General features: G+C 43.5%; 1 protein-coding gene across 5 annotated transcripts in view; it reads right to left on the bottom strand.

Annotated features, from left to right (window-relative positions):
• LOC137424695 (AP2-associated protein kinase 1) overlaps window positions 1-15,904 on the bottom strand; it is a 124,005-nt gene continuing 108,101 nt past the window's right edge. For 2 of the 5 annotated variants that reach the window (XM_068112417.2, XM_078775800.1), the window contains exons 13-15: window positions 6,888-6,985; window positions 6,297-6,386; window positions 1-2,511 (exon numbers count right to left, since the gene is read on the bottom strand). In XM_068112417.2, the coding sequence (XP_067968518.2) occupies window positions 2,438-2,511; window positions 6,297-6,386; window positions 6,888-6,985 (262 nt within the window). In that variant the 3' untranslated portion in view covers window positions 1-2,437. Of the gene's footprint in view, window positions 2,512-5,001; window positions 5,110-6,296; window positions 6,387-6,887; window positions 6,986-15,904 lie in introns of all 5 variants that reach the window. The other 3 variants (XM_078775797.1, XM_078775798.1, XM_078775799.1) reach the window with 2 other exon arrangements.

Raw genomic sequence — 15,904 nt, 5'->3', positions numbered from 1 at the left:
ATATATGTACATATAAATAGGCTGATGCGGTCTGTCTGTCCTTCCCTGAAACACGGAAACGCACCTCGGAGAGAATTAGAGAAAAAATTGCTTCAAACTAACCCAAACCTACAGGAAAATTACAATTTTTTTCAATTGGACAAAATATTGAACCAGGTGGTATATAGGCAATAGGCCACTGCATCAATCGCTCCCAAATTTTTATTCTTTCTTTGCTGTTAAATATGTAACCTCTCATTTTGGAGCTCTTTGAACCAGCCCAAGGATGAAAGGCTTCCTTTTTTATATCGTGGCTCGGGCCAGGAACATACGATTGCATTTCCTATAAATGTTAGAAGTAAAATGTCCCACTCCCCTAGCAAGTTAGGCATTGCAGGGATAATTAATGATGGGATCATAGCTGGGCAGCTCTGCTTATATTTGCAATGCAATATGCTAATCACCAACGGAGTATTTTGGAACAGCTGGTACACCACTCTGCAAGAATATCAAGGTTATTGGCTGGCACGAAAGACTGCCTACAAGTACAACTCGACCTAAAATTTTCGGATTAAGGTTGCAGAGTTAGAATGATTATCAGCGCTTCTTCAATGATAAAGACAAAGGTTTGATTGAGTATGGGAGAGAAGTGAGGAAGAAAAAGGGATGGGGAGGGGGAGCATTGTTGAAGTTAGGGAAGATTAGATTACATAAATGCCAAATTAAGCTTAGGAATAAATAAAAGCAAACGTAACCTTATTACAAAGTCATTTAGCACTTCGACAAGGGAGAGTCAAAATAGGGGTTTCCATTTTCAGACAGTTTCAGGAAGAAAACCCTGACTTCTGTCCCAATGGCATCAAGAAACACCCACTGCTGGGAGACATGTGCAACAGTGGCTGTAAACCGCACCCCGCACACACGCGCGCGTACACACACACACACACACACACACACACACACACACACACACACACACACACACACACACACACACACACACACACACACACACACACACACACACACACACACACACGCACACACACACACACATCGTTCCAAGTTTTCCTGGCACAAGAAAATTCTTTCATGGTTAGGGGAACAAAACCTTTATACTTTCCCACATATTTTGTATCCAGCCAAAATAGATAATTTTTGTATATCTTGTACAAAGTTGGAGTGTAAAGGCCCCTGAGAAAAGCGAAATCCACATTTCAGGCAAACCTCTTACGTATCCACATCCTTACAGCCAAGTTCCACGTTCTTTGTACCCAATATCCATCAATCAAATCCAAACAATTTACATTCATCCTTCTGTTTCTCCCCAAGAAACCCGTGGACTAAAGTTAGCACCAACCTTCAATAATCAACCAATAGCAGCCGTTTTAAATATCCCCACGACTCCCTTATGTTTTTCTCACCACCACCGTGTACTCCGTCTTAACATTTACCATCTTTACATTTTAAAATGTCTAACAATATAAAATATCTGCGAGTTTCACCAGTTAATCCAATGCACTCATAATCCAATACTCTTGCTTCTTCAAAAGATCCTGTTCCTCCCCTCATCAAGCCGTTTTAAATCCATGCTATAAAACGTTCATTTTTACTATATTTCCCCCCAAAAAAGTGAAGGACTGCCAAGAACCGGACGCAAAAAGGAGGAAGAGTGCTAACAATCACCGGGCATATATCAAGATGAACTATCAAGGCTATCTGAGGTTTTTGACGTTCTGGTGTGGGATGAACGTGGCGTAAAAGGGGCTGCATTAAAGGGGTCAGGAGAAGTAGGAGCGCCACCAGATGGTGACATCGAGGCAAAGGGAACGTGGCCAAAGATGTCAGGGGGTGGTGGGCTTGAGCTGGTGAAAGAAGGTCGAGGCGCGAAAGGTGCTGCATCAAAAACATCAGCCACCTGAAAGGCCACGGGGCTTTCGACGCATGGGTGCCTAGAAAAGGGCACGCTGCTGAACATTTCCGGTTTGGGGCGTGATGCAGGCAAAAAGGGGGCCTGCATAAAAACATCCACATCGCTGTGCCAACTGCTGCTCCCAGGTGGTCCTGGCCGGGGTTGTGGAAATGGTGCTGCACCAAACACATCCAGTTCTTGCTCATAATCACTGATCTTGTTGTTGAGAAAGTGAAATAGCAGGTGAGGCAAATACGCCAGAATTTTCCGAGTCCCCGTCAGAAGGCACAAGAAGCGGCTCAGAGCACATTCCTCTGGCAACTTCACAATCACTGTCACCGTCACTGTCACCAAAATGTGGCACTTCTCCCTCGCTGCTTTCTGGAGTCGATTGGTCTGACTCAAAGCCACCTCTATCATCTCTCTCTTGTAGACATGTCTCATGGATCCCTGCTGCCACAGTCAAAGCTTCAGGCAAAGACACCGATGAATGGAGTGCAGCCGGTGTTGCTGGTGGTTTATCCGTGTCCTTCGTATGGTGTGACTTTACGTCTGCTCCTGCAATGGCCCAGACATTGGGACACTGGCAGAAGATGTATGTGGGATTGCACCATGCTCAACTGCAAGGGAAACAATGTTGGCATGGGTAACAATACAAATTGAATGTGTGGTAAGGAAATATAGAGGAAGATACCACTTAGCCTCTGAATCAATGAAATTGTTGGTGATCCAAAGAGATCAACAATAAGTCAAGGTACAAAAAAAATCAATTCATACCCAGGATTCAGAACCATGAAATTGGGTGGATGGGGAGAGCAGGGGGGGGGGGGGGGAGGGGGGGGTTAATTGAGGGGGGTGACAAATCAGTGTTGTAACCAGTAAACTGCGTTAGCTCCGCACATAATTTAATTTGAATGTTTGAATGATACAATAAGTGACTACACAGCAAAGACTGTGAGAGCTTTAGTGAGGTGTGCAGATTAGGGAGCGTGTGGGTGGGCAGGAGAGAAAACGCTGACAGGAGGCTGGGAACATGGGAAGCAGAGGGTAAGAGATGGAGCAGCTGCATGAGTGTTGGGGTTAATCTCCAAATAGTCTGCATTCATTACACATTATGTTGTTTCATAACCCCAGCTCAGCAAAAGGAGGGACCCATTGTGACCAGGGTGGAGGAAGGGGCGTTTAAAAGCGTAGCAAAGCAGTGATGTATGGACCTGACCGGAAATGGGATGCTGTTTTGCAAGCGAGCCAGGAAGAAAAGACAACAACAACAACAGGCATTTTAAGGCCATTTTCCCTGCAAGAGCGGGGGTTAGCCTTGCGGTGCCCATGACAATCTTCTCCATTTTGCCCTATTTTCTGCATCTCCCCTTGTAACCCCCCTTGCCCACATTTCTTCTTCGACCATCTTTAGCCAAGTCTTTCTCGGTCTTCCCCGTCCTCTACTTCCTTCTACATTCATTTCCATCACTCTTCTCAACCAGTCACTTTCATCCTTCCTCAACACATGACCAAACATCTCAACCTGTTTCTCTTCACAGCATCCATCACAGGCTCTGTTCCCATCATCTTTCGCAATTCATCATTTGTCTTCCTCTCTCTCTCAACGATACTCCACACATCCACCGAACCATTCGCATTTCCACCCTTTCCAGCCTTCGTTACTGCTCGACGTTCATTACCCATGTCTTGCTCCCATAAATCATAACACTTCTCACACATGCAGCATACACCTTTCCCTTCAGCTTCAACGACACTCCCCTCCTCATCAGCACGCCACTCAGTTCCCAAAACTTCTTCCATGCACATGTCACTCTGGCAACCGTTGCCGAGTCTGATCCACCTTCTCCATTCAGCATGTCTCCGAGGTAACAAAATGTTTTCACACCTTCCAGCTTCACGCCGTCTCCAAGATCCAACTCAACATTTCCTCCATCTGCAGCTCTCTCTGTGCACACCTTACACTTGAATGGAGCTGCCACACTGGGTAATGACCCTCTCAGACCACTACATTTTTGATGAACCCACTCAGCGCACATTGTACATTGAATGGAGTTTACTCCGACACCCTTCCTGCGCACAGCACACGGCCACTTCCCAGTTCTTTCCACCTCACCACATGCTTTACCACTTGCTATCACCTTCGTTTTTTCCGATATTCACCTTCAGACCTTTTGACTCCATACATTCCTTCCACTTGTTCATCTTATCCTTCAGTCCATCCATACTTTCTGCAATCAACACCAGATCATCTGTGTACAACAACTCCCACAGTAAACCCTCCTTTACGTTCCGAGCCAGCACATCCATCACAGCTACAAATAGTAGTGGACTTAGTACCGACTCCTGATGCACTCCCACTTTCACTTCAAACTCACCACTGTTCCCGTCCTTCGTCCTTACAGCTGTGCGCACTCTCTCCTACATTGCCATCACTACTCTGATCAACCATTCCTCCACTCCTAACTTCCTCAATGCCCATGTCACTACTTCACGTGGAACCCTATCGAATGCTTTCTCCAGACCACAAACCCAAGAAACAACTTCTTCCTCTTCTCCATGTACTTCTCCTGCAACTGCCTCACAATAAAGAGCGCATCTGTCGTTCCTCTTCCTGGCTTAAATCCAAACTGCATTTTGTCGATCTTCACCTTCTTCCTTATCCTCCTCTCCAACACCCTTTCCAATACCTTCATTCCATGCTCCAATAACTTTATCGCTCGGTACGAGCCACAGTCCAGAGGGTCACCTTTCCCCTTGTATAGAGGGACGAGGGTACTCAGTTCCCAATCCACTGGAATGCGGCCTTCTTTCATCACCAGATTGCAGATCTCTGTCATTCTCTTCACACCCCAATTTCCCACTGCCTTCAACATATCTCCCACAACTCCCGTCGGCCCTCCCGCTTTTCCACTCTTCATTGCTTTTATCGCTTCCTCAACTTCCTTCTCGGTTATCTTCTCTGCCGGTCCTAAAACTGGGTTACTCTCTATGTTGCCATCTCATTCATTCTCTGCATTCAACAGTATTTCCATATATCTCTTCCATCTTCCTTTAATTCCATCTGGGTCCACAACGATTTGTCCCACTTCATCCTTCAAGCAACTCACCCCCATCACATCACACCTCTCTTTCGCTATCTGCTTTGCAATCCTGAATACCGCTCTTTGACCCTCTTCCAAATGCAAGCGTTCTCTGAACATTTTCCTCCATGCCTCCTGCAGAAGGAAAAGGAATTTCCTCCAGAAAGAAAAGACAAACAGTAAGAAAAGCGGGAGGTAAGAAACAGAGGAAGAGAAGACAGGTGTGAGGGAGTGGGAAAAGTACAGGAACATTATTAAGTAGAGGAACAAAAGTAGAGGGGAAGGAACATTATTCACTGCAAAAGGAGATTAAATGCTTCACAGCAGGAGGGGATCTAACAATTCCTAGAATTTTTTTTTTAGTTGAATAAAATTTTGTTTGGAGGTTCCAGGTATATAATTTATTTTATTTTTGAGATTCCAGTTCTGGTTTCAACTATGCTCGTACATGTGACTTTCTCCTAAGAGAATGACTGGATTTGCACAATTGGAACGTTTTTCGTTTTGTGTATCTACTCGGCATTTTACACGTCAATTCGCCGACAGGTTTAATGAAAAAAAAGTTAAATTCGCTGATGTTGTACTTCACAACCATTCTGCAGAATCTTCAGTCTATAATTTGCCAGAGGTAATCGTCCATCTTCATTGACCATCGTTTCTGCTTATAAGTATGGCGGGAGCAAACATCACTTCCACCTCGATACGAAGCTCAGTGTTGGATGCTTTGGTTTGAATCTCCGCTTAAAATGAGTGAAACAAAACATTTTGAAGATTTCGAATTATTCTCACTCAGATTTCATCACCATCATGCATATTTATCAAGTTCTTTAAACTTTCTTCATGCGAGACGATTTGTAATACCGGATACCACCAGGTGGCGCCATACGATACACATTTACCTCGAGAGAATTTGGGTCTTCCCCCGCCTGAACCCTCCTCCCCCAGATATGCTACGAAGACAGAAACCATACTTGGGGTACTTTTAGGCAACATGCAAAATTTGGTTGGATTTGGTTCAGTAGTTTTTTAGTTTTTGAAGCATATGTAAACAAATAAACACTGTAAACAATTCAATTTTATAGTATCGATACCCAAGTCATCTTTTGCAATAATCTTGAGGAGGGTGAAAAGTAACAATTGGAGGAGATAGCAGTGAGAAAATGGGGGCGAAAAATACACAGGCACCAACATTCATGCATCAAAAATCTTGCTATGAACATCAATAAGTACCACTTAATGTTTAAGCCATTTGGCATCTGCTCCATTCAGGAAATGTATCTAACTGACAGATGCATACCTACCAACATAACAGAGAGGTATACCTGCAAAGGGGTGAGCAATAAATGGATTGCTTATGGAAGCGTTGGAGGAAAACACATCAACAAGCCTGGTTTGTTTATCTGCCAAGCAGCCTAGGGGGCAGGGGGATGTGGAGTGACAATCAGCAAGGCCATGTCAACAATATGTCATAAATAGCTCCATCAAGATGATTGGCATCATGTACAGCAGGACATAGCATTGCATATTATACATCAAATCCTAACTGGGCAAGGAATTACATGTAAGATTGACACTGTCACACTGTCTGTCTGTCACACGCACACACACACACACACACACACACACACACAAACAACCTCCATCACTTTTCAAAGCTTATTTGGCTTATCATACAATTTCCCTGCAATCCCCATGTTGATGTCTTTCTTTGCATTTGCAAAGTGAATTTCCTTCTTTAGACTGTTTGGACAGGTTTGAAAGACGAGCATCATAAAAGGTACTGTATAAACACCTTTACGAGGCAGCACACATTCATGCAAATACCAGAAGAGTGTGGCTGCTCATGAATTGTACCTTTTCCCATTACGAAGATTAACTGGTTAATATCTAATTTTTCTCCTTACAATACTGACCTCCAACAAATGGGTTCCAATCAGGAACACCTGTACGAGACGTTTCAATTGATGCTGCAGTCGATTCTTGAGGTATCGTCAGCAAAGCACCGGCAGGGCTGCCATACAAGAAAGAGGGGAATAACCCCCAAAATCAGAAATTTGGAGATGATCACAACCAATACACCAAGGGAAATAAATCTCCATTGACATGTTGTGAAAGACACTTGAGTTGTTATTAACAATTGGAAACATTTTTGACTAATTGTTAATCATGTCATCTTGTCCCAATTGCATGAGGTGCAATGTGAGATGAAAGTCCATCTATTCTCTCTGTAAAGTAAAACTTCAATATTTCAAGGATTCAGTATGACGTGCCATGCTATACACAGAGCGTCGATTCTGGCAAAGCAGTTTCTTTGCTTGGGTGACGATCCAGGATGGGTCGCCACTCCAAAACAGGAAGTCAGGACAGGAATTTGTTATTTGTTCAGGTTGCCAGTGATAGTTTGCCTTCTCTTCGCGAAGGACATCGTGGGATCTTTAACGTCCACCAACTAATGTTTGCAGAGGGATACCAGTTTAACATAGATCCGAGGGACGGCGCACACATTGATTAAATCGCCCTGCCCGTGAAACACCGCAATGACAGCTTAGAGTTGGGCCGAGATTTAGACCCAGGCGAGTCAGCTGAGGCATGTGTGTCGACCTCTAGGGCCTAGGCCATCCTGCCAGCCAAAAGACTGAGTATACACTTCATTTTAACATTTCACATTATTAAATCAAATAGATTCAAGGATAAAAATTTTTTTTCTAGAATATGCGACTGGTGATCGCTAACTAAATAAGTCAAACGTTGGAAAATACTGGTTGATGATCAAGTGAGATATGACCTTTCCAATGATACAAATTTGTTTTAATACCCGAATGCATTTACCTCTCTCTGCAGTCATGGATAATTTTGTGCAGCACTGCTTTTTCACAAATATAATTCCAATGTCTATAACAGCTGCCAAAAGGACATGAGTCAAACACAGTGGAAACTGGCATCATAGTGTTGACTACACCTGTAAAGTGGGCAGATTTTCCCTTTTTTGAAGATCATTAATGTGCCATCTGGCATTTTACTGATTGTCTGATAGTGTCCCGGTAATTCCCCTGAAACTAGCTCGGTTTCCAGAAACAAAAAATCCAAAGAATTCATCCTTCTGCTTCAGCAGGATATGACCCACCAACACTCAAGTACAGTATTCTCACCATTTAGCCACCACAGTACCCAATAGGCCACCACTATATCAGTTATGCCACTACTGTCCTCACCATTTTGCAAAGATGTGCAACAATTAAGTCGCTTGGAAAGTCCAACTTCGATTTGATTTAAACAAAGAAAGGTTGTCATTCCGTGTCTTTAAGATCAAATATTTTCAGAGTTATTGGATGCAATCAAAACGTATCGGACATGGCGATATTGCATTTTCGCATCAAATGCAGTTAACATGTGCCATGAAATCATACTTTCAATTTGCTGGCTGTGGTCACTGGCTGTGACACCAATATAAATTGTTATTACGAACTTTAGGCATCAAAAAGCGACATATACCGAACAGTTTCAAATGGAGCACCTCACCACCATTAGAGCAGTTAAATTACATCAGATGTGGCAATAAATGTGAATTGTTGCTCCAAGCCTGCCGCCTCGATGACAGAAGACGCCATTTGTATTTTTGCAGTCTCCAACCCTACCCCGTTTAGAATCCCGTGCGGACACGGGCAACTTGCTAGTATTGTAAAAATGGAGTGATCAAAAATACAGGGGGGTGTTCTACAATTATCACAGTGGAACATTTGTGTACCTATAAATCAAAGGCATTTCTAGTGAAGGGAGTTCATTATGAAGTCTGAACATTAATATGTCTGGAATATTTCTGGTAATACCAATAAAAACAAGAAAGAGCAATCAGAGATTGCAGACCCTCACCAGAATGTGTTTGTGAGGTGTATTTTGTGGGGTTTTATTTTTGTTAAAACAGTTTAAAAAAATTCGTTAATCTTTTCGTTAAGTCATTTTTTGTTAAAACAAATATGGCGGCAGAACCACGTAGTTGATGACGTCATTATTTATTTCTTTTTCTCCACCAATTTATCCCGAGATGACGCTCAATAAATTTCATCTTGATCGGATGAAGTTTTGTACTTGTCGAATTATGATGTCATAATGGAGGCACCTATGACATAATCATTAACATATGTTATTCCCCATGGAGAGTTCTTTACAATGAGCCATGTCTCAATTTTTTCTACCCAACGCTTTGGGAGATATAGAGGTGCAAGTGCAAAGTATTTCAGTTTTTCCACGATGGCGCCCATACCACATGACCTATGGCGTCATAATTATCATTAAAAATTCTATAGGAGGTGCACCTATGGTGAAAATTTCCTGTCAATTGGACCAACGGTTGCAGAGAAAAGCATACTTATTCTGTGCGGACAAATAGACAGCATACGGACCAAAATGCAATACCCTCTCCTCTAGTGAGAGTAACAATTGCCAGGGATGGGCAGCAGAGAGTAAGCATGTTGTGATGGAGAGTTATTTTTTGTAAGAGTCAGTAATATCAAATGAAATTCTCAAAATAAAGATCCAACACAAAGAAGCATACCCTGATATTTGTGGTCCTGCAAGGAGTTGAAAATGGAGAGAGTGTTAGGGAGGGAATAGAGGTGGAAGGGCAGCAACACCAAAAAGGTGTGCGTTCAAGTCTGGCTAAATCCATCATTTTAAAGGATTTGCATTCTTTGTTTTTGGAAACTGAGCTAGTCTCAAGAGAATTACCATGTCATCAAAAGTTAAAAAACCCAATTTGTTCAAAAATGATCTTCATAGAATGGGTCACATGTCTGTCCTGTCTGGACTAATCTACATATGGTTTGACCTTGAAAGCTCCCATGGCAACTTGGGATGGACACTGAAGTGCTAACTATGAAAAGACAGGACAGCTCAGAAGTAGCGCTCTCGCATTTGAACGATCTAGCCTGGGTGAATTTCCCGATCTAAAAAAATTATTGTCCTGGTGTTGCAAGGCAAGGCGTGAGGAGACCACGGTGTGCTAACAATACTGTTATGTTTTTGGGGCAGGGATGAAATACCTTAATCGAGATAGAATCATGTAGGTTAGAATGCTCCGTATGCCGCGAAGCCACCTCAATGTAAATTAAGTTAGGCCGATTGTCCGGGTAAGATTGTATAGTTGTCTCCACATAGAGGAGTGGAGTTGTGCTAATTAATTATAGGGTCTGTAAGGTTAAATTCCCCTGTACATGACTGCCTCCCTGTGGTTTTTCCCTAATGTTCTTATAACATTCAGCCAGCCAGGAAATGAAAGGGTCACCACAATAACTACAATGATCGCACTGCAAATGAAGTCATTCGCTCACAACACCGCCAGGGCTAACCAACACCCAGCACATTTGCCGATCGGCAAGGGAACGACGTCATCCGAACATTCCTGAACAGATTATACTCCGCTCCCAACAAATCGTAACGGGGAGGCCACGCCCCGACCTTCGTGATTGAGTAGCGCTCGGTGATAAGGACAGAGTGTGACGTCATCGTGGAAGATTTGAGTGAAGGAAAAAGGACGCGGTCGCACCATCTTGCCCTCTCTCATTCTGGCTTTCATTGCGAGTGGACGCTGTGGATTCGTGTGCGTTGGTGAGGAGACGTGTTGGGGCTTTGGGACTTTTGCAACGTGGAAGAAGGAGGTGTTGGTTGACGGTGGTACCTTGCGGAGAAGGGGGGGGGGGGTCACAAGCGAAACAAGCGTTACGCCTAGGTCCCCCACCGGTGAAGTGATGCGAGTTGACAAAGTGGAAGACGCAAGGCGGCCATCTTGGATTTTGACGTGGCGACCCAATTTTCAATAGCGTTCTCCCTTATGCGTAGATACACCGACACACGAGATTAGAAGTTAGTAGTTCGTTTATTTTTCCAAGATATTTCGCTCACAAGGTTCAGACATATATATGGTGGCGGCCATCTTGGATTTTGACGTGGCGACCCAATTTTCAATAGCGTTCTTCCTTATGCGTAGATACACCCACACACCAGATCAGACGTTAGTAGTTCGTTTATTTTTCAAGATATTTCGCTCACAAGGTTCAGACATATATATGGTGGCGGCCATCTTGGATTTTGACGTGGCGACCCAATTTTCAATAGCGTTCTTCCTTATGCCTAGATACACCCACACACCCGATTAGAAGTTGGTATTTCGCTTATTTTTCAAGATATTTCGCTCACAAGGTTCAGACATATATATGGTGGCGGCCATCTTGGATTTTGACGTGGCGACCCAATTTTCAATAGCGTTCTTCCTTATGCCTAGATACACCCACACACCAGATTAGAAGTTGGTACTTCGCTTATTTTTCAAAATATTCCGCTCACAAGGTTCAGACATATATATGGTGGCGGCCATCTTGGATTTTGACGTGGCGACCCAATTTTCAATAGCGTTCTTCCTTATGCCTAGATACACCCACACACCAGATTAGAAGTTGGTACTTCGCTTATTTTTCAAAATATTCCGCTCACAAGGTTCAGACATACATGGCGGCGGCCATCTTGGATTTTGACGTGGCGACCCAATTTTCAATAGGGTTCTTCCTCATGCCTAGATACACCCACATACCAGATTAGAAGTTGGTACTTCGCTTATTTTTCAAGATATTCCGCTCACAAGGTTCAGACATACATAGCGTCAGACATACATGGCGTCAGACATACATGGCGGCGGCCATCTTGGATTTTGACGTGGGTTGCACCCACACACCAAATTCAAATGCGGTCCTTCGCTTACACACGTACGCAAGCACGGCCGCACGCACGCCCGGACGGACGGATGGACACACGGACGGAGGGGAAAACCAGAGTCCCCCTTTCGCTCCGCGGTGCGACGGGGGACAACAAAGAGGGATCCTGCCTGCTTGCCTCATGCCAGCGGTTGGCTGCGGGTGAGATTCCGCGCCATTTTGTGCGTTTCCCGTGTGGTGGTTCGAGGCGATGACCAGCAGCCTTACCAGACATTTGGGTACGCAACGCTGAGTTTGGCCGATTTTTAAAAGGGATTTATGTTTACTTTTGTTTTCCCCTTGTTTGTATACGAGTCTGAATGGAGACGTCTCAATTTAGGAATTTTCGTTTTACCTCACCTTTCATTGTTACTTGCATTTATTTTCATTAAATCATTATTTGTCGAATCTTACTTTTCTTGTATTGTGGATTTTGCTGTACCGTATCTGTGTCTGTGGGGATCGGATAACCCCTGTGTGTGTTCCCGATCAGGTAAGACCTCAAACATTCCTGCACGTGTCACTACCGCCAAGTTGGGTATATGCCTTGGGGTTAAAGCTCGTTTTGGCCTTTCGTCCTCTTGGGGTCTTAACCCCGGGGACACGACAATACTTACTGGTGGACATTAAATATACCATAGTTTCCTTTACAAATAGTAGATGTTATTGACATAGGCAAACTGCAATATCTTGCACCAGCAAGCCATGAGGCTCATGGTGGTCGCTGTCTAATGGCACAGTCGTCAAGGAACTGTGTGTGCCAAAGAACCGACAACAGACTGCGAAATGGTATTATACCATACATGATATGGTCCCCGCCATGATTCTTAAAATCAACTTAATCAGTGCTACATGAAGGAGAAAAGGACGGGCACAAATATAGGCACACACACACTATAAAAAGTTAGTACTGCCCAAAGTCTTCCCTTATCCAAATATAACAAGAAAAAGAGCAATCAGATATTGCAAACCCTCGCCAGGATGTATTTTCAGTTGTTTTTAAGGCTTTTGTGTTCAAACAAATATGGCGGCCGAACCACGTGACCGATGACGTCATCATTTATTTTTTTTTCTCAACCAATTTATTCCTAGATTATGCTCAATAAATTTCATCTTGATCGGATGACGTTTTGTACTTGTAAAATTATGACGTCATAATGGAGGCACATATGACATAATCATTCACAGTTGTTATTCCACATGGAGAGTTCTTTACAATGAGCCATGTCTCAATTTTTTATATTCAGCGCTTTCGGAGATATAGGTGCAAAGTTTTTTGGTTTTTCCAAGATGACGACCGAACCACGTGACCTATGACATCATCGTTATCATAAAAAAACTATGCAGGTGGAGTTGCACCTATGGTGAAAATTTCCTGTCAATCGGACCAACGGTTGCAGAGAAAATCATATTTATTCTGTGCGGACAAACAGACAAACAAACAGACAGACAGACAGACAAACACTCAAAATGCAATACCCTCTCCTCAGGCGAGGGTAAAAACCTTACTGTTTGGATTTGTTTGCCTGTCTGGCAGTCAAACATAGTTGAAAATATTCCAAACAGGAAACGTATTATTTTTGAGGACGTCAAAAAGGACAAACAACAGGCATGAATAACTAATGGCAAGTGTTAAATAAGGTGGTGTAAAAGCTGCTGCATCAACGACAGTAATCTTCTGAATTATTGCTTTTTCTACAACCTTTAAAATCTTTATTTTATTTTGATGGAATTATATACTTGGACTGCAGAACACGAATGAAATTATTGGCGATATCAGAAACCTTTCATTCAGCAGTACTTAAGCCAAAATATTGTCTTAAGAAGGGGGAGGGCTGGGGGAGGAGGGAGGGGTACACGGTATAAAGCAAATGAACACTTGTAGGAATTTCAGGAAAGAACTTGGGGATTTAAAGAGGCGGATTTGGGGTGTTTTAACGGGGGTAGAAAAGATCAAGCTTTTGGATGGGGGAAGATAAGAGATGGTGGTGAACAGCTGTTTTAAAGACCTGGAGGGAGGAGAGGGATTGAAGAGAGTGTGGAAGTTTCTGAGGGGAGGCCCTCAGAATCAGCTTCATCACGGGAGATTCCAATGATTCTGAATGCTTTGGTTTCAACAGCGTGAAGACAAGCTAGGTGAGAAGCAGGAACACCAGCCCAGAGGGGAGAGCAGTATTCCATTGAGCTGCGGAGGAAAGCATTGTATGTGGTGAGGAGCTCAGAAGTGCCCAGAAAGGACTTCGCACAATGGAGGATGCCCAGTTGGCGGATGGCTTTGGAGGCCAGCTTGGAAATGTGGTTTTCCCAGGAAAGATCATGGCAGATAGTGAGACCCAAAAGCTTGAGTGACAGAACTTATTCAAGAGGATTGTTCAGAGAGTGGATGGGAGGGTTGTCCAGACAGTCTTTTCAGAGAGACAAAGTGAGAGTATGAGATTTATCAGGATTGAAAGACATGTTCCACTTGTTTGACCAGTTTGTGATATTGTCCAGGTCTGCAGAGAGTGAAGAGGCTGCAGACCTCCGATCTGAGGGTTGGGATATGGAGCGGCAGAGAGTGGAGTCATCAGCAAAGAGATAGAGAGGATTTTCCAGAGAGATCATTAATGAAGAACAGAAAAAGCACAGGGCCCAGAACACTGCCTTGGGAAACTCCAGCCTGAACAGGAAGGGGAGATGAGAGAATTCCAGTCAGGGCCACACGTTGACCGACCAGAGAGGAAGTCCGCAAGCCATGCGTGGGGATTTCCATGGATACCATAGGAGGAGAGTTTGGTGAGCAGAGCGAGGTTCCAGACCGTATCGAAGGCACGTGATATGTCAAGGGAGACAGCTCTGATTTCCTGTTTGGCATTAAGGACCTCCATCCATTGTTGAGACAGCAGAAGCAGCATGTCCAGAGTAGAATGACATGGTCTGAATCATAATTGATGATCCGAGATCAAGCCATTGGAGAAGAGGAAGGATTTGATGTCAGAAGCGATGATCGATTCCATAACCTTGCTGATTATTGGGAGCAGGCTGATTGGTCTGTAGTTGCAAGGATCTGTTTTTGCACCTTTCTTGTGTAAAGCGGTAATGTTGGCTGATTTCCAAGCAGATGCAGATGACCTTGAGCAAAAGAGAGGGTGAAGAGAATTGAGATAGGGTGAGATAGAGTGGCAGAGCATAATTTTAGGACCTGTGGTCTGATGCCGTCTGGTCCAGTTGCAGAATCAGAGTCGAGGTTTGACAGAAACTTGTCCACCTCGTCAGGAGAGGACACAATCCAGGAGCAGATGGGTTCGACTGGGTAAGGTTGGTACAGAGAGAGATGGGTTTGGGACACAAGATTTTGAGGCAAACACAGAGTTGAGGCATTCAGCTTTTTCACGTGCGGTGTCAGCTGTGGATCCGTTTGAGGTAAGGGAGGGGATGGAGGGGGAACAAACACCAGAAACAGATTTGACCAGACACCACCAGGATTTGGAGGAGGGAGACAGGTTTGAGAGTTCATTCTTGAGAGTGGAGATATCGTGCTTCCTGGCTCTCCTGAGGGTGGACACACACTTGCTCCGAGCTTTGTGAAAGGAACTGAGATTGCCTTCAGTTTGATTTGCCTTCAAGAGGCAAAGGCAAGTTGTTTCAGGGCAACTGCCTCACAACAAGACTCAGTGTACCATGGACAGGAGAGGAAGGGTATGACAACTGAAGAATATAGAATCATATGAATACAGAGCAAAATTATGCATTTGGGTAAAACAATATACGGTATGCATTTTTGTGTCAAAGTTTTTTCAACTGATATTAAATTAAAAGTTTTTCGATATTCATCTCTAAATCTGGCTGATAAGATTATTCAAGCCTTACTGATTTGAATATAAAGTCGTAAAATAAGAAATAAATACGTATACATGCAAGTATCCTCCTTATCCATCATATATAAAATACAATGCGAGTTTGTGTGTTTGTTCAGATGTCTGTCCCCCTTCATAAGGGTAGGTGTTAAAAGCCAAACTTTTAATACAAATGTGTGTTCACTACGGCCTATTTTTGAAGATAAAAAAACTCGGAAAACCTTCTTCATAAAAGTGTAATTATGTCTCCTCTATTGGAATGGTAGACGGTAGCTTGCAAACCGAGCCTCAATGGCGGTGTGCAGGAGTGGTTTTTTTTATTTTAAATAACAATAAATACAGGGAAAAGGG

Source organism: Myxine glutinosa, chromosome 4, assembly GCF_964187855.1.
Source record: "Myxine glutinosa chromosome 4, kmMyxGlut1.1, whole genome shotgun sequence".
In the NCBI taxonomy this organism is placed as follows: Eukaryota; Metazoa; Chordata; class Myxini; order Myxiniformes; family Myxinidae; genus Myxine; species Myxine glutinosa.
The sequence above is the reverse complement of the archived record's forward strand: the minus strand, read 5'-3'. Positions and strand labels throughout refer to the sequence as shown.